At 52.9% G+C, this 24,280-nt stretch overlaps 1 protein-coding gene across 2 annotated transcripts; it reads right to left on the bottom strand.

Moving 5' to 3' along the window:
* Positions 1-10,116: 10,116 nt before the first annotated feature.
* On the bottom strand, positions 10,117-22,226 carry Rps6ka4 (ribosomal protein S6 kinase A4). Of its 2 annotated transcripts, XM_055610550.1 has the most exons (17): positions 22,101-22,226; positions 21,940-22,011; positions 21,040-21,258; positions 20,839-20,954; positions 19,633-19,740; positions 19,334-19,414; positions 19,157-19,260; positions 18,903-19,053; positions 15,748-15,912; positions 13,173-13,301; positions 12,905-13,038; positions 12,731-12,824; positions 12,235-12,408; positions 11,948-12,142; positions 11,551-11,710; positions 11,241-11,404; positions 10,117-11,065 (listed from the first exon to the last, which is right to left on the bottom strand). In XM_055610550.1, exons 1-17 carry the CDS (start codon positions 22,153-22,155, stop codon positions 10,865-10,867), a joined length of 2,322 nt encoding a protein of 773 aa, XP_055466525.1. In that variant the 5' UTR covers positions 22,156-22,226; the 3' UTR covers positions 10,117-10,864. The 2 variants fall into 2 exon arrangements, with proteins under 2 accessions (XP_055466525.1, XP_055466526.1); XM_055610551.1 differs by lacking the exons at positions 20,839-20,954; positions 21,040-21,258; positions 22,101-22,226 and having other exon boundaries at positions 21,940-22,002.
* Between the last annotated feature and the right edge of the window lie 2,054 nt (positions 22,227-24,280).

Raw genomic sequence — 24,280 nt, 5'->3', positions numbered from 1 at the left:
GAACCAGGAACACTGGTTAAGGGCAGAGCTACAGCCCACACCCCAAGGGTCCAGGAACCTACCTGCCTCTTCTCGGGGACCCTACTCCTTGGTGACCTCTTGATCAGTGGTCTTAGGTAACCTGGGGCCTCCTCATAGTCAGCGGGGCCTCAGGAGAAGTAAGAAGGCAGGGAGGAAAGGGTAGGCAGGAGGGCACCCAGGGCCAGCCAGTAAACTGTGTTCCTCCATGGTCTCTGCTTCAGTTCCGGCCCTGGCTTTCCTCAGCCAGAAGGACTGCAAGCTGTAAGATGAAATTCTCTTTCATCCCAAACTGCTTTTGGTGGCGGTGTTTCTCACAGCGTCCCTGATGGAACACTGTCACACCAGGCTGAATGAGCTCAGAGATCAGCCTGCCGGCCATCCTCCCCTGTAAAATGTTCGCTATCCGAGAAGACAACAACGGCTGCTGTCTCCCCCCCTCCCCCTCCCCATCCCCACCCCGTCCTACTGCCTCTGCAGTCCCACCTCCGCTGTCACATCTGTGTCCTGTCTGCTGTAGGTGTAACCTCATCTTGCCCTCACAACAGCGTCCATGGTGGCCAGCCCCACTGTTTGAATTTGTCCAGTGAGGTCCTGAGGCTCAGAGAGGTTCAGAATTAGCCCCAGGTCACACAGCTGAAACCCTAGAGCCTGTTTACAGCCAGGCAGAAAGCTTCCCAGAACCACACACAGAAGCCTAGATAAGGGTTCTGTTAGCCCTCAGCAGAGGTCTTCTGACAGACATCCTGCCTCCCTCTCCTGCTCAGGGAGAACTTCTCCAGGCAGAACTGGATCTGAGAGTCACAGTCACTCCCCTGGTCCCCATGAGAGAGGAAATGTGTCATCCCTGAGGCCACACAGTATGCAAGCAAGTTCCTGGCATTAGCAGCACCTGGTCAGACAGGAGCCCCGCTGTTCAGCTTGGAGGACACCTGAGCAGTCTACCAGAGCCTCTAGGCTGGAGACAGCTAGAACCTAGCCCCAGAAAGGAACGTCACTGGGGTTTCAGCCATAATGCGCCTGGCTACTGACCCAACAAACAAACATTGGCTGAGCACCTACCCATGCCAAGGGCTCACCCAAGTGTCTCCTGCATCAAGCATCATGACAGGAGCAGATGGGCTTCAGGGGCTTAGACTCAAATGTCAACAGCACCTCGTGGCCCAAAGTAGAACACCGCCCCCCATCTTGTCCTATTTTCTTCAACCCAGAAAACCCCCAGCCACTTTCCCACTGCCCCTGAGTTTCACAAGAGATGAGGGTGGTCTGCCTGGGAGGCAGGGAGAGGAAGGAGCCTAGAGCTGCAGCCCTGGCACCTGCAACCATCATCAACAGTCAGGCCCCTCATGGCCTTCTCCTCCTCGACTGTCCAGGGCTGTTAGCTACAGCCTGCAGGGATGTTTCTAATAGAGCCAGCCAGCACCTGCAGCCTGGGGTTCCCACACAGCCTAAACTCCTGCTCCCTGCTCCTCCTCACCCCCGCCACACAGACACACACACACACACACACACACACACACACACACACCTCCCAGCATGCCAGGCTCCCATCAGGCCCTGGTGTGTCCTGCTCCCAGCAGCTCCAGGTCCTTACTGGCAGCTGGCAGCTCACATCTGCGGTCTCCAAGCTGAGCTCCTAGAATCCCAGGTACCCATGTCTATAAAGTCCCCACCTTTAGCCTGGCACTGGTGGGAACCTGGAAAAGGAAAGAATGTGCCAGTGTGTGCTCACTGGCACGGCGTTACCCCGCCCACCACGACATTTATGCCTTTCCTCAAGGGTCCTGGATGAGGAAGGAGAGACACCAGCCTGGCTGACACAAAAGCAGGATCCGGGCTGAAGATGGCTCAGCGGTGGAGAGTATATACTGCTCATGCACACATACCTACACACAGACACAGACACAGACAGACACACACCTCATTGAAAATAAAAAATAAAATTGCATGTGGTGGCGCACATCTTTCATTCTAGCACTCAAGAAGCAGAGGCAGGTGGATTTCTGTGAGTTAGAAGCCAGCCTAGTCTACATAGTGAGTTTCAGAACAGCCGGAGCTACACAGTGAGACCCTGTCTCGTCTCGTAGTTACTTGCTGTTTTTCTTGCTGTGATAGAACACCATGACCAAGGCAGCTTACGTAAGAAAATACTTATTTGGGTTTATGGCTCCAGAGGGCCGGAGCCCATGCATGATGACACAGGGAAAGCAAGGAGCCAGGCGTAGGAATCCGGTTCTGCTCACATCTTGAGCTGCTAGCAGGAAGCAGAGAGTGAACTGGGAACAGTGAGAATCTCTACAACCTCGAAGCCTCCACCTCCAGGGACATACTTCCTTAGCGGGACATCTCCCAAGCCTTACCACCTACTGGGTGACTGAATGTTCAAATGTCCAGGATTACGCAGGACATCTCATTTAAACTACCACACCCTGTCACAAAAAGAGATGAAGGCCTAGGACGGGCTGAAGAGATGGCTCCGCTGTTAGGACTCAGGTTCAATTCCCAGGACCCACACAGTGGCTCCCAACCATCTGTAACTCCAATTCCAGGTAACCCAATGCCCTCTTCTGACCTCTAAGCGTACTGCATGCATGTGGTACACAGACACATGCAAGTAAAACACCCATAGGTGTAAAATAAAATTTCAGTCTTGAGGTGGGGGCTTGAGACGTGGTGTTCTAGTTACTTTTCTATTCCTATGAATAGACACCATGACCAAAGCAGCTTTTTTTAAAAAAAACAAAAATTTTAATCTTTTCTTATTTATTTTATGTATATGGGTACTCTATCTGCATGTGCATCTGCAGGCCTGAAGAGAGCATCAGATCCCAGTATAGATGGGTGTGAGCCACCATGTGGTTGCTGGGAATTGAACTCAGGGCCTCTGGAAGAGCAGACAGTGCTCTTAACCACTGAGCCATCTCTGCAGCCTCCAAGGCAGCTGGTTGTACAAAGCAGGTCAGGTGCTGTGCCATCACCATCATGGCAGGAATCATGACAGCAGGCAGGAAGGCATGGCCCTGGGGCAGTAGCTGGGAGCTTACATCCCTATCAAAAGGTAGAAAGCAGAAAGAGACTGGGCCTGGCATGGGGTTGAGAAACTTGAAAGCCCAATCCAAGGATATGCTCCAACAAGGCCACACCTTTCCCCAAACTTCTACCAACTAAGGTTCAAGTATTCAGATATATGAGTTGGGGGGAGAGGGCATTCTCTTTGAACACACGACACAGGGTTTCTCTTTATAGATCTGGCTGTCCTGAACTTGCTAAGCAAACCAGGCTGGCCTCAAGCTCACAGAAATCCTGCTGTCTCTGAGTACTGGGATTAAAGGCCTGTTAAACCATGCCTAGCCTTTTTTTTTTTTTTTTTAATTTAGACAAGCAAACAAAACAATAGCAACAAAAGAGCTGGGCCAAGCATGATGGCTACTGTGTAAGAGTTCCTTCCAAGATTGAAACATTCTATCCTGCCTTGAAGCTCCTTAAGCAAGAAGGTAAACAACTGAAAATAGCTCAGGAAGTCCCTGAAGCTGACCAAAATTGCTAGGACCCTCCTGCCGGAGTAAGTAATAAAAACCAGGAGTCCCTCTCAGAAGAAGAGAGTCAGGCTGCATAGAAGACTCTGAGAACAGATCAGCCTCCTGGAAGAAGCAGAAAATAGCCAAGCTGTCTGGAAGAGGTTTAGACCAACTGAGGCCCTGGGAAAGGACACTCTCCAGCCTGTTGAGCTGTGCAGCGTGCTCCTAGTTTTGTGAGCTGTCACCCTTGTTCAGGTGGGCGTTGGTTTTGCAGCTGTCTGAGTCATTTCTGCTCCTATAACCCCTCACCCAGATTCCTGTAAGTAACCCCAATAAAACTCATCGGTGCAGCAGGTTGGACTTCGGTAGTATCTGTACTTAGTCTGCTGCAGGTTTCCTACCTGGGCTGAGCAGGCATGTCTGTTGAATCTCTACAGGAAAACTTTCGTCACACAGCAGTGGGGCATACCACTAATTCCAGCACTTGGGAGGCAGAGGCAGACAGATCTCTGTAAGCTTAAGGACAGCCTGGGTCTACAGAGTGAGTTCCAAGACAGCTAGAGCTGCATATGGAGAGCCTGTCTCAAAATTAAAAATATAATAAGAAAACAATAAATAAAAAGCAAGATCCACAGCCTTAGGGACCTGGACCTATCTGTTGATTTTCTGAATTCCTGGAATTTTTTTTCTTCCTTTTTTTGGAGAAGTCCCTACGGGGCTCAGCTTAGTGGGGTTTGTACCCACGTCCACTGAAGCTCTCAGTACCAAATGAGCAGTAGTAGCAGGAGCAGGAGGGGCCTGGCTGGGGTTTGAGCCCTCTGCAGGACCAGGGGTATGCCCACCAACCGGCCTCAGTGCAGGCCCACAGCCTGGACACCTGCTGTTGCCTATGTAGCCATGCGCCTGTCCCTAAAGCATGCTCACCCCAGCCCATCCAACAGAGGAGGGGGTCATCTGTGGGGCCTCTTGTCTGGCTCATGCCCCCCTACTACACTCTAGAAGGGAATAGCCAAGGTTTCAGCTGCATCCATCAGTTTCTGGAGCACCACCCAGTGAGGGCATTGGGGCCTCGCTCAGTGAGTCTATGTTCTTTTCTTTTCTTTTTTTTTTTTTTTTTTTTTGAAGGGAGACAGGGTCTCTATAGCCTTGAGCACACAATGTTCAAAGGATCGCCTTCAAACTCCTGATCCCCCTGCTTCCACCTCTGTTAGGATAATCTTTTTGTGCACTGTGTAAAAGTTGTCTTTATATTATTTGAATGGTGATTTCTGTACCAGGAGATTGCTGAGTACTGTGGAGACTTTGATCTTTTTATGAAGCTTCACCTGTCTCTGTGCTTTATAAACACACTTCCCTCACCTTCTGGTTGGTTTCATAAAAAGAGCTGACAGCCTATAGGCAGGCAAGAGAGGACTTCTGGGCAGAGAGAGATAGGAACGGTGGGAAAAATTGAGAGGTGCGAGATTCGGCAGCCAGACATGAAGGAAGTCCACCATACAAGGAACGAGGAGATGGTAATGGGCCCCATGGCAAATGTGGCCAGAATAAACAGGTTAATTAAGTTGTGTGAGCTATTTGGAAACAAGCCTAGGCTGTAAGGCCTAAGCGCTCATAAAGAAATAGAAGTCTCTGTGTCACTATTGGGAGCTGGCAGGTCGAGACAGCTGATGATAAACCTCCCAAGTGCTGGCATTACAAGGTTCACCACACCCACTTTGTGTAGGGCTGGGAATCAAACTCGGTCTCCTCACATGCTGGACAAGCGCTCCGTGCAGAGCTGCTCAGAACAGCAGGGAACTGAGAAGCCCCCCGGCAGCCAAAATAAAAACTAGATAAACGGTGGGAAGGAATGCCTGTGGCTACACAAAGTAATTAAAAAAATATAACCAGGGATGGAAATGGTCAAATGCAGCCTCTGAGTTTGAGACATGCTAGGAGAATCTAGCTACATACTGATGTCATTCCAATTAAAACTCAATTCATATCCATAAAGAAAAATGGCAGGGTTGGACTGTGGATATGCAAAAGTAAGGTTTTTCTATGCCCTCCCTTGCTCTGAATATGACACAGAGAACTTTATATTTATGAAGAGCTTCAGGCACTTTAGCTGAGCAGATGCTCGGCTATTCTAACCTTGACAATACTGGTCTGGCCTACTTCCCAGCTCTGTGGCCTGTTACCTGCCACCTTGGCCCCTTCTTCTTCCTCCTTGTCTTGTTGGTGACTCTCTCTTGTCCCCACCTGAGACCCTCTCTCTGGGTCCAGAAGTCCCACCGTTTTTCTCCAGCCCAGCTATTGGCCATTCAGCTCTTTATCTGACCAATCAGAAGGTGATAGAGAATAATGTTTTACAAAATACTGAGTCAGGAGATGCTTCAAAATAATGACAATAACAAAGTCCAGACTACAACCCGATCTCTGGGTACAGAAATCAGCATTTGAATACACATGTATTCAATACACGTGCACAAAAAAAAAAAAAAATCCTCCAACAGGATGTGGCTCAGTTGGTAGCATGTTTGCCTAGTAGGCACGAAGCTGTGTTTTCCATCCCTGGCACTGCACGTACCTATACTCATAGTACGTAAGAGGCAGAGGCAGAAGAATAAAGAATTCAAGGTCATCTTTGGGTACATATGGTGTTATAGGCCAACCTGAGCTACACAGGACCCTTTCTCAAAAGCAAAAGGAAAAGATGGCAGTGCCTCCTTTAAACTACTAAGAAAAACCCAAAACAAAAAAAGAAGCTGGGCCGTGGACACCTTTAATCTTGGCACTCTGGAGGCAAAGGAGATGGATCTCTGTGAGTTCAAGGCCAGCCTGGTCTACAAAGTGAATTCCAGGACTACATGGGGAGACCCTGTCTCAAAAACACTGTGTGTGTTTGTGTGTGTATGTGTACATATGAAGATTATCTGTGGAGAATCATGCTGAGTGACTCTTTACATTCTTTGCCCTTATATTTTCTGACTTTTTTTTTCCTTCGAGCAATATTCAATTAATATGAAGTTTTACTGTCTAGCTATTTAAGTAACCTGGAACTACACCAGAATTCGTGTGCAAGCACAAACATACCATGGCATACACTTGTAGAGACCAGAGGACAACTTGAGTGAGTTGGTTTTCTCCCTCCAACATGTAGGATAGAACCCACGTTGTTGGGCCTAGCAGCCGCCCCTGCCAACCAAACCATCTCACCAGCCTGCAAACATTTTTAGACTTATTTATTTTTATTTTTTAAGTGGGTGAATGTTTTGCCTGCCTGGATGTCTGTACACCATGGGGATGTCTGGGGCCACAGAGGCCAGAAGAGGGCATCATATCCCCTGGAACGGCTGGAGTTACAGAGGATTGTTAGCCATTGTGGGTAAGGAACCCAGGTCTTCTGTGAGAGCAGCCCACACTCTCAGCCCCTGAGCCACCTCTCCCACTCCTTCCAAGGGTTTTTGTTTTGTTCTGTTTTGTTTCGTTTTTAATGGCAATGCTCTACGCCAGTGACTGTCTGATGAAATGATTCTGTTTCCTAATTTTCTGTTTTTAAAGCGCAGGATCACCCTGAACTTGATATGCAGCCAAGGAGCCAAGGATGGCCAAGAATGCCTTGAACTCCTGTCCTCATTGCCTTCAGTTCACTTGCTGAGTGCGGGGATTAGAGGTGTGGGCCACCACATCTGGTTTGTGTAGTCCCGGCACTCTACCACCTACCTCCCAGCCCCTGTTTTCCTCCCCCCCACCCTGAGACAGGGTCTCTCCACATGGCCCTGGGTGCCCTGAAGCTCTCTGGTCTCGAACTCCGAGAGATCTGTCTGCCTCTCTGCTTTCTGGATGCTGGGATTAAGGGCATGCACCAGCACGTCCAGCCCCATTGTCCTAGCTTGAGTGAGAGTCCTACTTGCAATGCTCAAGAAGAGCCCTGCGTACCGTAAGAACTCAGGGAACCCTTGGTGGCTGAGCGCTCACGCCCTGACACCTGCCGATTCCCAAGCTGCTCTTGATGGACAGGAAAGCCTGGGCTAGCAGGTGGCTCGCTGTGTGACTGCTGTCACACAGTCAACAATTGATGGCATAGGAGTCAGAATTACAGAGAGCTCACCTTCGAGAACGCTTGCTAGGGCCTCTCCCTGCCCTTCCAGAGTGCCAGGACAGGACACAGCTGAGCACCCCACACCACCTAACGGCGCAGTCCCTGAGGACACCAACCACCCACGCCAGCAATGCTGCCTCCAAGGCCTGCCTAGCTCCGACCTGACACTGGCAACTCTGGGGATCCCACTCATGTTTCCAGGCAGCCAGGTACCACCTCCTCCAAGAGATAAACATTGCGGGAAGTTACGCCTCACAGTCCCACAGCACCGCTCAGGAAGCATGGAGGAAGCTATCCAGGTGAGGCCGGGACGGCAGATCCACAATGTAGGGACAAAAGCCCTGACCTAGAGCACCAGCAAAGGGGCTCAGACCACAGCTGCCCCAGAAATGACTATCATTCCCCTGAGAGAAGGCTACTCTCACCACTGACAGGTCATGGAAGAAGCTGGCAGGTCTTCTACTCACCATCCAAGGAGCCTTGAAAGGCAAAGTCCATGTCCATTGCTAATCAACTGTGCCATAGCCATAAGCCAATCAGCACCTAATCATTCTTGACTGAAGTGATTAGCTCAGGATGGCCACACCCCTTAATGGCATCCAATAGAGCGCAGCTCCAGACTTCCTCAGAACCCATCCCCTGGTTCAGCCAGAGCTTGCTGGACCCCATCTTGCATTAGGGCAGCAGTTCTCAACATGCAGGTTGTGACTCCTTTGGAGGGGCCAAAGGGCCCCTTTCACAGGGGTCACCTAAGACCATTGAAAACAGACACTCACTTTATGACTCCTGACCATAGCAAAATTACAGTTATTAAGTAGCAACGAAAATAATTTAATGGTTGGGGTCACCACACCATGAGGACCTGTACTAAAGCGTCTCAGCGTTAGGAAGGCCGAGGACCACTGCTCCTTAAATAGTCAAGCCCAAATAATACTGCTAGAGACTGAATAAAGAGGGGACACTGGGAATGTGGTCCAGAGCACGGTTTTTACCCAGATCAGGCCTGGCCGGAAGCTGTGTTGAGTTCGGTAGTTTCAAGGGCCTAAACCAGGCTTGAACTTTTGCCTCAGTGAGTTAAAGTTATCTACTAGTCACAAACCTGGCCAGAGCTTCTGAGACCACACGTGAGATGAGTTTGGCTTCTGTCAAAAACCCAGGAGCAGGGCAGGAGACGTGGCTCTGAGGTTAAGAGCACCCACTGTTCTCCCGAACGGACCTGGGTTCGATTCCCAGCACCCAAGTGATGCCTCACAACTTTTTGTAACTCCAGTTCCAGGGGGATCTGGCACCCTCTGCTGGCTGCAGATGGCACTGAATGCACGTGGCACACACATACAAGGTGAAACACCTGTAAAATAAAATTTTAAATAAATAAAATAAATAAAGGATTAAAAAAAAAAAAAGTCCCAGGTCTGGTTGAGTGCTTTCCCAGCATGCACACAGCACCAGGTTGGAGCATGGAAATGCACATACACACTCAGGGGGTGGAAGCAGGAGGGTGAGGCATTTGAGATCAGATAATCCTCAGCTACACCGCGAGTTCCAGAACAGCCTGGGATGGAGGGGAGGAGTGGGGGAAGGGGTGGGGGTTAGCTGAGTGAATAAGGATCACCAGGAGGCATGGAGGCCCAGACGGCTAAGTTCGGATCTCTGAAGCAAGCTGGGTGCTTGGCTAAACCAGCCCTATCTGCAATCTCTGGGTTCAGTGAGTAAGATGGACGGTAACTGAGGAAGATTCCCAACGTCAACCTGAGACCTCTGCACAAGGGCACACGCACACCCGAACATATGTACCCCACACTAATGTAAGGCACACACATGCAAATGAAACAGAATGATGGGCCTGTCCTAAATTACCTGCAGTAGGAGGAGGACATGAGTTGGGATCCCAAAACCGACAGAAAGGAAAGAAAGAAAGAAAGAAAGAAAGAAAGAAAGAAAGAAAGAAAGAAAGAAAGAGGGAGGGAGGGAGGAAGAAGGCCAGGTGTGGCATGGGATCCTGCCCTTGGGTTCAGTGAGACACTGTCCCAAAAGACAAAGCTGGAGGCCCACCATGGCGGTGCACTCCTTGAATGCCAGCATTTGGGGAAGGGGAGCAGATGCGCCTCTGTAAGTTGGAGGTCAACCTGATCTACGTACTGAGTTCCAGGACAGCCAGCGTTTGCTCATGTAGAGACCCTGTCTTAAAATGAATTCATTAGCTGGGTGGTGGTGGCACTTGCCTTTAATTCCAGCACTTGGTAGGAAGAGACAGGCAGATCTCTGGATCTCTGTGAGTTCCAGGACATCTAGGGCTACACAGAGAAACCCTATTTTGGAAAATTAAAGATGGAGAGCCGCGGAGGAAAGGTGGGCTATGTATACCTGTGTACACAGATGCACCCGGCTCGGTAACAAAGGCTAAAGGCTTCCTTCCTGACCCTCTCAGAGGTCTACCCGTCCCTCCACCCCCAGCTCCAGACGCTCTCACCATGAACACCAACCACAGAGGCCACATGCGGCAATGGATGGAGTTTTATTTTAAAGTCAAAGGCATAGCCTAGAGGGGCTGAGGCCGTGGCTGTGGATGCCCAGCCCAGGACCCCAAGGCTCCACCTGCAGCCAGAAACAGCTCTGCCCATGAGGAATGGGTGAGTGAGAAAAGGGCTCCCCTGGTAGGGGCCCTCCTACAAGCACCTCCTTCCTCAGCTTCACTAGGGGAGAAGCCAGTGATATAAAAGTGATGTTATCTCAGAAATGCTCTAGAGGTCCCCCAGGGTGTCTCTCTCTCTCTCTCTCTCTCTCTCTCATTCCCAGCAGAGGTCTTTGGTGAACATAATTGCACAGAATCCATAAAGTGACATACTGGTGAGTACCCCCCCAGGGGCGATGCCCCGGGGAAGCACAGGATAGGGGCTCCTGCTTTCTTCCCCATGGCAGCTGCAGACTTAGGACTGGGATAGGCCGCCCTTCCTTAGCAGAGCAGCCCCTGGGTGGACTTCTCTCCTGATGAGGCAGCATGGAGGGGCAGCCCCAAACTCCACTCTGCTCACGCTTGCTTCCCTGTGTCCCTAACTCTTATCTGGTAAGACGTTTTTTCTTAAAAAATCTCTGCTTATAAAAATACTTCTGCTCTGTCTTGAAGTGGGTGGGGAGGGGAGGGCAATTCCTGGGGATCGGAGTGGGAATCGCTGGCAGAAGTCTGGTGGCAGCACCGGGCTCCTGGGTCACAGCTCCTAAGGGGAAGGGGGTCACGTGGCGGGAGCTAGGAGGGGGACAAGGGGCCGTTGGCTCGGCGGGTTGTCCCCTTGGAGGCAGAGGCTGGTAGGCGACCCGAGGAGGCAGGCACCGGGGAGCCGCGGCGGGAGGCCGCTGCGCTCCTGAGCTTCTGCTTGCGCCGCTTGGCGAGAGGCGCATTCTCCACACTCTTCAGAAAGAAGCCCTCGCGCTTGCCTCGGTTGAACGCCTGGGGAGGGGGAGGATGAATGTCCCTACCCGGCCTGATTCAGTGGCCTGATCCTCACCTTGGCAAGCCTCAGATAGTGCCCAGATCTACAGGGATCCAGGCCTCCAGCCTCTAGAGGTCAGGATCACCTACTCATCAAAGGCAGGGCTCCCCCCACCAGCGGCCCGCCCCTTACCATGAAAGTGGCGTTGACCCCTGAGCGCACGGCTGGCCCGGAGGACTCCAGCACATCCGGCGTCCGGAGAGGCGGCGAGGAGCGCGCGCTGCCGTCCTGGAGCCACGAGCTGCTTCGCAGCCCCTCAAGCTTCAGCCGTTTGGCTGGGTCCACTGTTAGTAGCCCTAGTGGTAAGGGAGGAGGGGCATATTGGGAAGGGAGTCTCACTCTGCTCCGGTACCTGTCCCCGATCCAGGGACTCCTCCGCCTCACCTAAATAACCCCAGGACCTCCCCTCCGTAACCACGCCCCAAGTCCCCCAGCTCCTCACCTCGGACCAGCTCCTTGGCTTCCTCTGACACACCCTGCCAGGCTTCCCCATCCAGTGAGAAGCGCCCTTCACGGATCTTGCACATGATCTCAGCTGCCTGGCTCTGCCCGCCCTGGCTGGAGGTCCCTTGGAAGGGAACCTGCCCGGACAGCATCATGTACTAGGAGGAGGTGAGGGAGTGAGACCGGTCCAGGCTGCCAAGGATCCTCACCCACCCACAGCACCACCGCCTTCTCCACTACAGGGACCCAAGAGTGACAGGACCTCAGTCCCAGTGTCACAGAGACCCTGCCTTGCATTCAGTCCTCAAAGACACTGCTACCCCCCACGAACCCACCTGGTCCCCTGCCTCGGGGGACATCAGAAGAGTAACCCCAGGCTCCTCCTAGAACCTTACCAGAATGACACCCAGGCTCCAAAGATCGCAGGACTCGTCGTAGCCCTGCTGCGCCAGCAGCTCAGGGGCTGCGTACTGCAGCGTGAAGCAAGGCGTCTGCATGGGCCCCGCCGAGCTCTGCGGCCGAAGTCGCGCGAACCCGAAGTCGATGATCTTCACCGAGGCCCCGGGCGTGTCGTCCGCGTACAAGATGTTCTACGGAAGGGAAGCGGGCGACCGTCTGAGGAGGCACGGCCCTGGCGCAGGTGCCAGCCGGTCCTGCCTCGCCGCCCGGGGCCCGCACCCACCTCGGGCTTCAGGTCGCGGTGTACCACACCTGCCTCCTCGTGCATGAAGCTCACGGCCGACACCAGGCTGCGAAGGATCTGGCTGGCCTCCGACTCGCTGAAGAGCCGCTTCTTGCGAATGCGCTCCAGCAGCTCCCCGCCCCGCAGCAACTCCAGGACCAGGTAAGTGTGCAACTGCGGAAGGCGCGGCGGGTCACGGCCACTACCTGCTGACCCAGGCATCTCAGGAGACCCCGTATTCCACTCCCGGACAACTCCCCTCGCCCCATCCCCAGCAAACGAACTGCCTTTCGGTACCTCTTTTTTTTAATCCAAGTTTAACACCCGCCTCCCCTAAGCCCCGCCTCCTGAGCATCCTTACATTCCTTTCTGCCTCCATCCTCAGCAGTGTCCCGCAGTCCTCAGGCCCTGTGCCCCTCAGATTCTCCCTTCTGGGGTCTTCCTCTTCTCTCCCACCCCCCAACTCCAGAGGCTGCCCCTAACAAGCATCGGTCACCTGGTCATGAAGCACCTCATGCAGATTCACCACGTTGGGGTGTGACTGGCACAAGCGAAGGGCGGCCACCTCACGCTGTGCGTTCTCCTCCAGCCTGGGGACAAAGCAGGGGGCGTTACAGCGGCCTGCTAAGCTCTTATCCCCAAGCCTCTCCGCCCACAGAGGGCTCCCAACCTGCGGCTGAGGATCTTGACAGCGAATTCCTGGCCGCTCTGGCGCTGGCGACATCGCCGACACACGGAGAAGCTGCCCTGCCCCAGCGCGGGCTCCCGGAGGTCCAGCTCATACTGCTGGAAGAAGGGCGAATCCTGGAGGCAAAGGGGGCCGTTAGAGTATCACCCTGCATCTGGGCGGCCACTTCATGGCGGACAGCCCACACCCAAGGTTGTTTGGTCTCCAACAAAGCCAACACCCCCACCCCCGCCGCCCCAGGCCAGCCCACCTGCATCATGGCACTCCTGGCAACTGCTGCCCTGCCAGGCCTGTATCCAGCACCAGGTGCCTCTAGCACATCCGCCATCACCGCGTTGTTGTGGTCGAAGAGGACGGATGGGGCCACGAAGGAGTATCCCTGTGAGGATGAGCCCCAGAAGCATATGCCCATGAGGGCTGCCAGTCAGTGTTTGGGGAGAGTTCATCCACAAAGGAGTGGTTGGGGTAGGAGCACACGGCCTGTGTGGACGCATGCTATGCCACCTTGGGGCCGGGTCTGTCCTCCTGGCGTGTGACACCCCCCCCACACACTTTTCTCCTCACAGTGACAGTCTTCTACCCCCAAAGTACCTAGCACAGACTAGTGCTAGCCTAGGACTGCACACAGGGCTGTACCTGGTGTCATACACACGTAGCTTAAGATCATTCAGCAGTATCTGCCAAGGTACAAAAACAACTCTCTACCCTTTCAAACCAAACTCTGGCCTCCTCTGCAAGAGGGGTTTGAGGGGGGAGGCCTGCCGAGGAAAGGCAATCTTTGCCTTTCATAGACCCATGTCCTGGCAATTTCAAAGTTTTCTTTTGTTATTATTTTGTTTCTGAGTTGTTTTAGTTGTTGTTTTGGGTTGTTTGTTTGTTTGTTTGTTTGTTGTGTCAGGGCTTTCTATATCCACCAGGCTAGTCTGAACTTACAGGGATCCCACCTGGCTCTGCCTCCTGAGTTCTGAGATTGAAGGCCTGTGCCGCCATGCTGTCTTTGCTTTGTTTTGAGACAGGGTCATGTGATATAGCCTTGGTCAGCCTGGTACTCAGTTTCCCAGTGCTGGGATTGCAGCTGGACATCACAGGTGGCGCCACTGGTTTCTTTAATACAGACTCCACGTGGGCGGTATTTTCTCCTGTTAAGGTCACTGGCTCATCTCCAGCATCCAGATCACATTATAGGTGCCCAACACAGAATCTCACTCTGCTGGCCTCAACCTCTCAATCCTCCTGCCTCAGCCCTCTGAGTTCTGGGATGACCAGTGTTATACCGTCATAACTGGCTGGGCCCATCATACTCGATATTGTTCTAATCTTATTCATTATGTTTAAACTGTGTTCTAGAGGCTGGACCTGAGCCCCAGGCCTGGGGGACACAGGAATTAATTCCAGTCCTTAGGGACCTCCAGACTAGTCCTGTCAAATGGCTCAGCAGTCAGCGCTGAGCTCCAGGGCAGCGCACAGGAAAGGGAGTCCCAGGGAGCCAGGCGGTGTGACCAATGGGGAGCTCGCCAGGCGACTGCTCTGGGGCAGGCAAAATACAGAGGTGTCCCTGGGGGCCTCTGGAACGTGCAGTGGCACTATCTGGAGCATCAGGTAGGAGAACGGTAAGCCTGGGGTAATCAGCTGACACTGGGCCACACCACCCCAGGCCCTGGAGGCCAAGCCAAGGCAAGCCTTGTCATTCAGCCCCGAGCTTCTAGGCAGGTAGGTATGGCTGTGGCATAAACAGAGCATCTCTCCCCTGAGTGCCTACTTAGCAATTTTGAAAGACAGTACTAATTTTTGAGACTGAGTCCCATGTCTCCCAGGCTGGCCTCAAACTCCATATGTAGCAAAGGATGATCCTGAACTCATGATTCTCTTGCCTCTCCTTCCTGAGTGCTGGGATTACAGGTGGTAGCACCCACCCGGTTTATGAAGTCCCGGCACCAAACCCAAGCTCTACGAATGCAGAGCAAGCTCTCTGCCAACTGAGCTACATTCTCAGACCTTAACAATTTAAAGCAATATTATTTATTTACTTACTTATTCTATATGTGTGGGGTGTTTTGCTTGCATGCACATCTGTGCAGCACATGTGTGCAGAGCCCTCAGAGGCCAGAAGAGGGCGTCAGATAGATCCCCTAGAACTAGTGTTACAGATGGTTGTGAATTACCATGTAGGTGCTGGGAACTGAACTCCTGTTGTCCGCAAGAGCAACCAATGCTTTTAACCACTGAGTCATCTCTCTAGACCCTAAAGCAATATTTTTATAGAACAAGGAAATGGTGGAATGGAAAGGAAATGGAAAGCCTGGAGGCACAGGCCTGTCTTTCAGCTACTTGGGAGACTGAAGCAGTCGGGTAGAAAGTTCAAGACCATCCTGGGCAACTCATCAAGGCCATGTCTCAAAATAAAAAGCAAAAAGAGGCTAGTGGCAGAGCACTCCTTAGCACAGTAAAGCCCTACGCTTAGTCCCGACTACATAAAGGGAACAAGGGCTGGAGAGATGGCTCAGCAGCTAAGAGCCCTGGCTGCTCTTCCAAAGGACCTGGATTTGAATCCCAGCACCAACATGGAAGTTCACAGCTGTCTGTAATCCAGTGCCCAGCCATCTGGCACCCTCTTCCGGCCTCCCTGGGCACCAGGCATCTCACAGTGTAAAAATATACAAACAGACAAAATATAATACCCAGGCACCCCCCAGGAAGTGGAAAAGTCTGGGGAGATATGTCCTCAGCATAACCTGGGGTCTGTGCAGTGACTCTGGCAGCAGGACTGAAGCAGGCAGTTGTGTCCTGCATCTCCTCCATCTAGGGTCTGGTCGGTTCCCACTCACCTGAAAGATTCTAGGGTCCCCAGGTGGGGGGCTGCCAGCAGGGGAGTAGACAGGCTCCAGCTTAGTGAATTCCTCTGCAAAATTACCCACATCCAACTCTGAGCGGATCTGGGGCCGGAATGGGGCTGGGATCTTCCTGGCAGCCAGAGCCACCCAATCCAGACCCTGGGGAAGAAAGGTCAGGGGTGAGAGGTTAAGAACAGGCTGACCCACTCTGGTTCCGTTCACTCTGCTGTATGAAGCAGGACCCTTCAGGCTGTGCCTAGCCTTGAATGACTGCTTTGTAACCACACAGCCCTGACCTGAGTTACTCCATTTGGAGTCTAACTGCCGAGAAAGAATGACTTTACATCTCGTTTATACAAGTAAACAACTGCCACCTGCCAGCACAGCCAGAGGCACAAGTTGATAAATATTTGTATCTAATAAATAAGGACACCTGGAAATATACCAAGCCATGAGCCCGGGGCATAGCTCAGGTGGAAGAGTGCCTGCTTCTTCATATGTGCTCAAAGCCCTTGGTCTAATCCTCAGAATTCATAAACTGGGCACGCCTGTAATCCTAAACCTGGGGAGATGGAGGCAGGAGGCTCAGAAATACAAGGAGTTTGAGACCCTGGTAGAATAGTAGAAAAATCAGACCCTTGAGCATCTCACATGGAAAGGAAGCTCTTCCCCTGGGACTATGAAAAGAAGGATGGGAAGACCAAAATGTGGCTGACCTGCCACCTAGTCACTGGGTCACAGGCAACAACCTCATCCAGGAAACTGCCACAGCAGAGGACTCCTGCCTCTGACCCAGGCCCAGGCATAGCTTCTCCTTCAGTGACATTCAGCCCACTTCAGACTCGCCCCGGAAACACGGAGGAAACAGCCCGTTGCTTGGCCCTGCATCTGCTCTGTGCCTTCAGGACAACCTCAGAGGTGAAGCCTCTTTAACCCTTTCTTAGCCATTCTGCAAACTATCCTGTGGCATGTGGGACAGTGATCAGAGAACTGACACGGATAACTGCAATGAGAATAAATGGCCAGGTGAAACGGCTCCCTAGACAAAGGCGCTCGCCACCGAGCCTGACAACCTGACCTCACTAGCTGGAACGCGCATAGTGGAAGGAGCACACTGAGTCCTACAAGTTGACCTCTGACCTCCCTCCACATCCATGTCCAGGAGACCTGGCTGTCCTGGAACTCACTGTGTAGACCAGGTTGGCCTTGAACTCATGGAGATCTGCCCAAGTGCTAAGATGAAAGATTAAATACCCAGTGCAAAAATAAGCTTAAAAAAAAAAAAAGATTGGAATAAAAGAACCTGTGACTGCCAATATCCAGCTCACAAGTGACACTGGATTACCTGGCAGACATCAGCCAATCAAACCGATGCAGCTTGAGAACTTATTGTTACTCAATAAATCCTGATGCTGTGGAGAGACACAAATAAGTCCATCTGTTTCTGACATAACATTCATTAAGCAGTCAGAGGGCAGGATGTGGAGACCCCAGTCTCCTCTCAGTGGGCAACTCCGCAGGAGCAAAGGCGCTGACATTGGAGAAGGCAGCCTTCCTGCCCCACTCCCCCCCCTTACAGAGCTCCCATTCGCCACACTGTCTGTTCCTGAACCTGTAAGGCAAGTGACATCATAACACAAACAAGGTGGGCCAGGAGAGATGGCTCAGTGGGTAAGAGCCCTGGCTGCTGCTCTTCCAGAGGATCCAGGTTCACTTCCCAGCACCCAGCTAGCAGCTCATCATGGTCTGTAACTAGTCTGATGCTTTCTCCTGGCCTCCACATGGTACAAATATCCCTAAATAAAGAAACGCTTTTCTTTGGATTTTCACTTCTGGGAGTGAGCACCTGCCCTTTTGTGTATGTTTAAACTACTGTAACAGAGCTAACTAATCTTCTGCTAGCATCCATTTCCCTGTCTTTTTTTAGCACCATAATCCCAATGCAACCAAGATGCACCACCTTACAAACACTTCCTTGTAGCTTGCTGCACCCAATAGCTCCATAGCAAATGTTGTTGGGTGGAGCCTAGGAAGCACCTTGAGGGGGAGGTGAGGAGCTGGCAAACACCCTCCCTGCCCTTGCTCCTCTTGTTTCTCCCCACCCCCCAAGAGAATCTCAGTGTGACAGGTAGCGCCCTGAGAATCTTTCACATTCTGCCTACACACCAGAAGAGGGCACCAGATGGTTATGAACCACCATGTGGTTGCTGCGATTTGAACTCAGGACCTTTGGGAGTACAGTCAGTGTTCTTAACCTTTGGGCCATCTCTCCAGCCCCCTCCTATTGCTTCTTGCAGGGGAAGTAGTCTAGATAGCAAGAGCTTCAGCAGCCCTTTGGCGTCACAAAGCAACCATGGGAATAAAAACGGTATGCTAAATATGGAGGAAAGAAAAAGAGCTTGGATTCTTAAAGACAGCCTAGTGTGGCTTTCTTTCAGGTAAGAAGAAGCTCTTCCTTACCACCACCCCATTGTACACATATGTATGTATGTATGCATGTGTGTGTATCGCCATGTGTGGTTGTATTGTGCGGTGTCAGATTAAGTATGTACATGCAATAGCCTCCAAAGAACTTGTCCAAAGAAAGGGCAGAAAGGGGGAACACCCACTCCAGGTGCCATGCCTCAAATCCTTGGGGCCCCTGCAGAATGACAGGTGAGCGTTCTCCCAGCACCCCGTCTGAGCTTGGGGGTGTTCCAGAAATTCCCTGAAGGAAGTGGACCCTGCTCAGCAGCATTCTGGGTCCCACTCCTGCCCACACCTCTGCCTAGAGCCATGTTGGCTTGGGAGAGGAACACTCTGGTCTGAGGGCAACCCAGGAGGCCCTCCCAGGCTGGGACCCCAGCATGGAGGCAGAGGGCCTGGCCACAGGAAATACCCACGAATGGATGTTCCTGTTGCCACGTCAGACAGATGCCAAATCTGATGCCTACATGTAAACAGAAAAAGGCAGCATCTAGGAGAACACATGTAGTGAGGTCTGACGAGAGGGCTCCATGCCAGTTCCGACATTCCCAGGGAGCTGCCAGTGAGAGTGGCCACATTCTGCCCTTAGACCCCTTACCGTGCGGAACATCAGAAAAAGATGCAATACACTTGTGCCACCCATGCTGCAGCCCAGCCTACAGAGGTGTAGGATAAAGTCTCACCTGGAAAAAGGGGTGACTCTTGACTTCCTGTGCACCCTGGGGACCTGCGCCCAACCTCTTCTTAGGGTCCTTACACAGCAGCCGCTGTAGCAGGTCCTGTGCCACAGGCCCAATCCGGAGAGGGAAGGGAGGGGAGCACTTCAAGATCCGTCTGGGAGGATGGGCGGGGTGTCAGGGGTAGCGAGCCCCCTCCCAGCCCAACCCAGGCAGGTCGTTAGAGCCCTCAGCTGCCCTCCGTGAGCCCTACAACCTACCGAGACACCTCGGCCTGGGTGTTCCTCTCGCCCTCCAGTGTGAAGGGCGAGGCCCCCGTCAGCAGCTCGAAGAGCAGGATGCCCAGGCTCCACCAGTCCACAGCCTATGGAGCAGAGCTGGAGTGAAGGCCCTGTGCCCTCAGCCTCACCCCTGCCACCTTCGCCCAGGCAACCCACCTTGCCATGTCCGGCCTTGCTTCGGATGATTTCAGGAGCCATGTACTCGATCGTGCCACAGAAGGAGAAGGTCCGCTCTTTCTGTGAAGCCGAGAGGACCCATTTGGATACCTTATACTCTCCCACAGCCCCAAAGGCCCTAAAGGTGTAGAGCAGAACTTGCTCAGCTCTGGATGATGCTGGGAAAACAGTGGGAACCTTTATACTGTCCACTCTGCAGCCCCCAGAGTACTGATATGGAGGGAGCAGGACAGAGGCCTGGCTGGGAGCACCATGGGTCAAGTTTACCATCCACTCACCTCCTCTGACAGGAACTCCTTGCTCAGCCCAAAGTCGGTGAGGACGATGTGACCTTCTGAGTCAAGTAAGACATTCTCCAGCTTCAGGTCACGGTAGATGATGCCCAGCTGGCAGAAGCAAAAGAGAGACTGAGCACCAGCCTGAAAGACCCCCTCCACAGCCACAGCCCTGCGCATCTCCACTTGGGATAAAGGGATGCCCTGAAGCTCTTTAGCCTGCAGGGTGCTCTCCAGAGTACTACGAAGCCTGGGCAGAGCTAGCTGTTAGGTAAGAAAAGCCACTGAATCCAGGCATGTAAGCTCATGCCTCTCATCCTAGTACACTGGAGGCTATGGCAGGAGGCCAGGCTAGGCTAGTCGGAGATTATCTGAAGAGTTGAGATACAGAGTAAGACCCTCTCTAAAGCACAAAAACAAAACAAAAGAAAGAAAAGAGAAAAAGAAGTAAGGCCTGGGGCTGGGTGGGACCGACTAGCAGGGTGCTAGTCTAGCATGGGGCCCGAGGTTGGCTCCCCAGCACTGTATAAAACTGGGCATGGTGGCACATGCCGGTGATCTCCATACTGAAGCCACAGAGGCAGCAGGATCAGAAGTTCAAGGTCATTCTTGACTACAGAAGGATTTCAAAGCCAGCTTGGGTACAGGAGATGGCTGAGGGTGCAGCCATCGAAATGGCTCGGCAGATAAAGTGTTTGCCTGACAACCCGAGTTTGATCCCCAGAAACCATGTAAAAGGTGGAAGGAGATAAGTAATGTCACAGACTCTGACCAGCATACACACTGTGACACATATGTACCTCCACACATCACACATCCATGCAATAACAAACAAACAAACAAGAGAAGAGTAAAAAAGGGTCACTGACAATATAAAGCAGGAAGGCCCTGTGGCACAGGCCCCAAGGTCTCCAAAAAACGTGGTGTGAACAAAAAGCCCCATTTCAGAGCCCTTGGGGACTGAGGTCTGAGGTCACCACTTGAGGAAGTCTCCATAAAACTAAGCCTAAGTTCCTGTTGGAGGAAAGCCCCTTCCAGAAGGCTCGGGGCAGGGGACCCTTCCAGGTAATGCTATTTCATGCCCAGAGGCCAAGGCAAGCAGTTTGTTCAAGATTCCCCACCCAGGCCACCCCTGAAACAGGAAGCCCCTCATTCAGCTCAGTGCAGTTCCCAGAGAGCAGGCAGCCAAAAGCCAGGGCCCTCTATTACCTTGTGGAGGTGTTCCAGGGCCAGCACAATCTCACCCCCATACACTCGCACCTCAGCCTCCTTGAAGTACTGGCGCTGGTAGAGGTGAGTGAACATCTCTCCACCGCTCACATAGTCTGGGGGTGCAGGAGAGGTTGAGATGGTCCCCTATCTAACCTAATTCCCATCCCCCTCCAAAGCCGGGTGGTGACAGGCCCTCACCCAGGATGAGGTGCAGCTTGGCATCTGTCTGGAAGGCGTAGTGCAGTGTGACCAGGAAGGGCGCCTGGCGCACCAGCTCCAACACCGAGCGTTCGGTGCGGGTGTGCTCCTGAGTCTTGGCGCGCTGCACCAACGCTGCCTTGCGTAGCACCTTCATGGCATAGAGCTTGCCCGCATCATGCCCACCCGCCTTCCGCACCAGGAACACCTTCCCGTAGGCTGTGGGAGCAGCAAGCAAGCGGATGGAAGGTGGGTTGTGAGTGCGAGGGCGGTGCAGACTGGCGGGAAGGGGGAGGGAGGGGGTGCAAAAGGCTGACAGAGCCTTCTAAGGTGAGCTCATTCCTGGAGGGTGCTCAGCTAAGCCTGAGAAGCAATGTGCAGTGCAAGCTAGCCTGGGAATCGGGCAACTCTAGAAGGCCTGAGGGGCGGGAAGGGGGCGGGGCACGCGCAACCCTGGGACTAGCAGAGAGCTGAGACAGGATGAAAACGCTGGCACCGGAGGCAGAGCGCGCTCCCAGACAGCAGAGGGGTATGCAAACTCGGACTGGAGGATTTGCAAAATACAAGAGTGGGGCCCGCAAGGGGAAAAACGGAGGGGCGGGGGGGCTATGCAAAACTCTTGGGAGAAAGTCAAACCCCCAAAGAGGCTAGGAAATCGAGGCAGGGGGTCATGCACTGGCAGGACTTTGCAGAGAGAAGTCATGTCAACGTGGACGCCCTACAAATGGGCATGGAACCTTGGCACGGTAGGGCGGGGCAGGCAAGGGGAGCTATGCCGGGAAAGGGTGGGGGTACCACCCCCATCAGCCAGGCCCAGGCCCAGGCCCAGGCGAGTGAGCAGACAGGAGGCCCAAAGCACCATGCCGCGGGGGCACTAGCCCAGGGAACGCGGTTTCTCACCTCCCGTGCCCAGCACCTTGAGCAGCGCGAAGTTCTCCACGCTCACCTTCTCCTCATGCCCGGTCAAGTTAGCTGCGGGCACAGGGGGGCGAATGGGTCCAGCTGGTCGCTGACTCTTGCCACCCCCCCCCGGGGCAGCCGCTCCGGGATCCCGCACCCACCTTCGGTGATCTGCAGCTCCACCGCACAGCTCTCGTCTTCATCCTCGTCTCCCATGGCGGGCGGGTCGCTGGGGCCCGCGCGGCTGGGGCTCCGGGCGGCGCCGGTTACATGGCGGCTCCGGCCGGGGCGGGTGCTTCCTGGTGCCGCCTCCGGGGCCGAGCAGGCGCCGGCACCGCCTCCCGGCTCCCCGCCCCGCGAGGCTTTAGTCAGGCGGCTGGAACGTGACGGAGCCGGGCTGCGAGTGGGCTAGTCAGAGGGGGTGGCAGGGCCTCCCCGCCCCGGGACCAGTGAGAGCCATGCAGGGCCTTTGGATGACACCTGGCCGCAGCCGGAGTAAGCCTCCAACCCAGGTGTCCAGCAGGATGTGGGGGACACCAGAGGTGTATGTCCCAGGATTGGGGGAGGGCTGCCCACCCAGGCTCCTGGAGCCCTGCCTCGCACGTGGCGGCCATGCTTCTTCTGCTCCCCTTAGCCACTTGACACAAATCACAGCCCACCCTCTTCTTTAGGACCACTCCTTAACCTCAGCAAATACAGCAGAGATTTTTATATTCCCTGGACACAAGAGCCCTAGGCTCTTGATGCCGGGCGGACAAAGGGGATCTTGAGAGTACGCTTCAAAAAAAGGAAGCCACTTTACATGTGTAAAGTTGCTTTTGCTCCAAAGGAGACCATCTGAGTCGGATGCCTGGTTCCCACAGGTAGAAAAGGAGAACTGACTCCCACAAGCCGTCCTTAGATCTATATTAGCCTGCGCCCCATACAATGCAAACACACATAATATAATGTATTTATTATTTGTATATGTATAAGTATATAATGCATAATATAAAATAAATCTAATTTCAAAAAAATTAAAGAGGGAGCCTGCAGGGCTGATTGCTCAAGGAGCCCGCTCCACCTTTGCAGGGAGCCCCACCCTCCCTTGGGCGGCCTCAGGTGCCCTGACTCACATCCTGCCACCCAGCCTAACTGCCCCTGAATCAGCCTGCTTCTGTGTTGCAGTGATAAAACACTCTGACTGAAAGCAGCTTGGGGCAGGGGGGCAGTTATCTGGCTTGTAGGTTACAGCCCTTAATCGAGGGACGCCAAGGCAAGAACTCCAGGCTGGAGTGTGGGGACGGGGACTGAAACAGAGACCATGGAGGAGCACTGCTTACTGGCTCGCATCCCTTGCTTGCTCAGCTAGTTTTATTACACAGCCCAAGCCCACCTATTTAGGGAGGTACCAACCACAGAAAATGAGGGCCTCCTACATCAGTTAATAATCAAGAAAATGTCCCCACAGACATGCCCACAGGCCAATCGGATGGAGACAATTCCTCAGCGGTGAGGTTTCCTCTTCCTAGGTGTCAAGTTTGACAAGTGAACTATGACATTCCACAGCTTGTCAACTTTGACACACAAGCGTATCTCTGTTAAAGCATAACCTTTCTTTTCTTATTTGTCCCCAGGAGCCCATATTATGTGTTAATATCACAATATAAAAAACAGTCCAGGGGCTGAAGAAATGGCTCAATGGTTCTTCCAGAGGACTCAGGTTCAATTCCCAGCACCCACATGGCAGCTCACAACTGTCTGTAACTCCAGTCCCAGGGGACCTGACACCCTCACACAGACAAGAATGCAGGCAAAAACATCAGTGCACATAAAATTAGATTAAATTAAAGTTATAATTAAAAAAAAAAAAGACAGCTGGGCAGTGGTGGTGCACGCCTATAATCCCAGCACTCAGGAGGCAGAGGCAGGTGGATCTCTGAGTTTGAGGCCCACTTGGGTCTACAGAGCAAGTCCCAGGAGAGCCAGGGCTACACAGAAAAACCCTGTCTCAAAAATAAATAAATAAATAAATAAATAAATATAAAAATGCAATGACTTGATAGTCTAGAGTCTCTTTTTTAAATAGACAAGTTTCTTAAATGTGGGCTGCTGTAAAATCCAAAATAGTCACACACTTTTATTTCAAAAAGGAGGAACCAGGACACAGATATAATCAGATCAAGCAAAACCCAGCATCAAGTACTGACTTCAAAGCCTGTATCTCAGTGCGTAGCATCTGGAACTCACTCATGTTCTTCTGGCTCCAAAGCTGCGCTCAGGAAGCTCTGCTCGCCTGGCCTGCCATCCCCAGCACACAGAGCTGATCTTGAAGGCTTAAGTCAGCTCCCTTCCCCTGCTG

The sequence above is a fragment of the Psammomys obesus genome, unplaced genomic scaffold (assembly GCF_907164565.1).
Source record: "Psammomys obesus unplaced genomic scaffold, mPsaObe1.curated_primary_1811, whole genome shotgun sequence".
In the NCBI taxonomy this organism is placed as follows: Eukaryota; Metazoa; Chordata; class Mammalia; order Rodentia; family Muridae; genus Psammomys; species Psammomys obesus.
This window is presented reverse-complemented; position numbering and strand designations above follow the sequence as displayed.

Coding starts and splice junctions, on each gene's coding strand:
- Rps6ka4 (XM_055610550.1), bottom strand. CDS start 22,155: ATGGGAGACGAGGATGAAGACGAGAGCTGTGCGGTGGAGCTGCAGATC. Junction 13,039..13,172: donor CCAGGAGTGCCATGATGCAG/GTGGGCTGGCCT, acceptor CTTTGCCTCCAG/GATTCGCCCTTCTTCCAGCA. Junction 11,405..11,550: donor AGCCAAGGAGCTGGTCCGAG/GTGAGGAGCTGG, acceptor CCTTACCACTAG/GGCTACTAACAGTGGACCCA.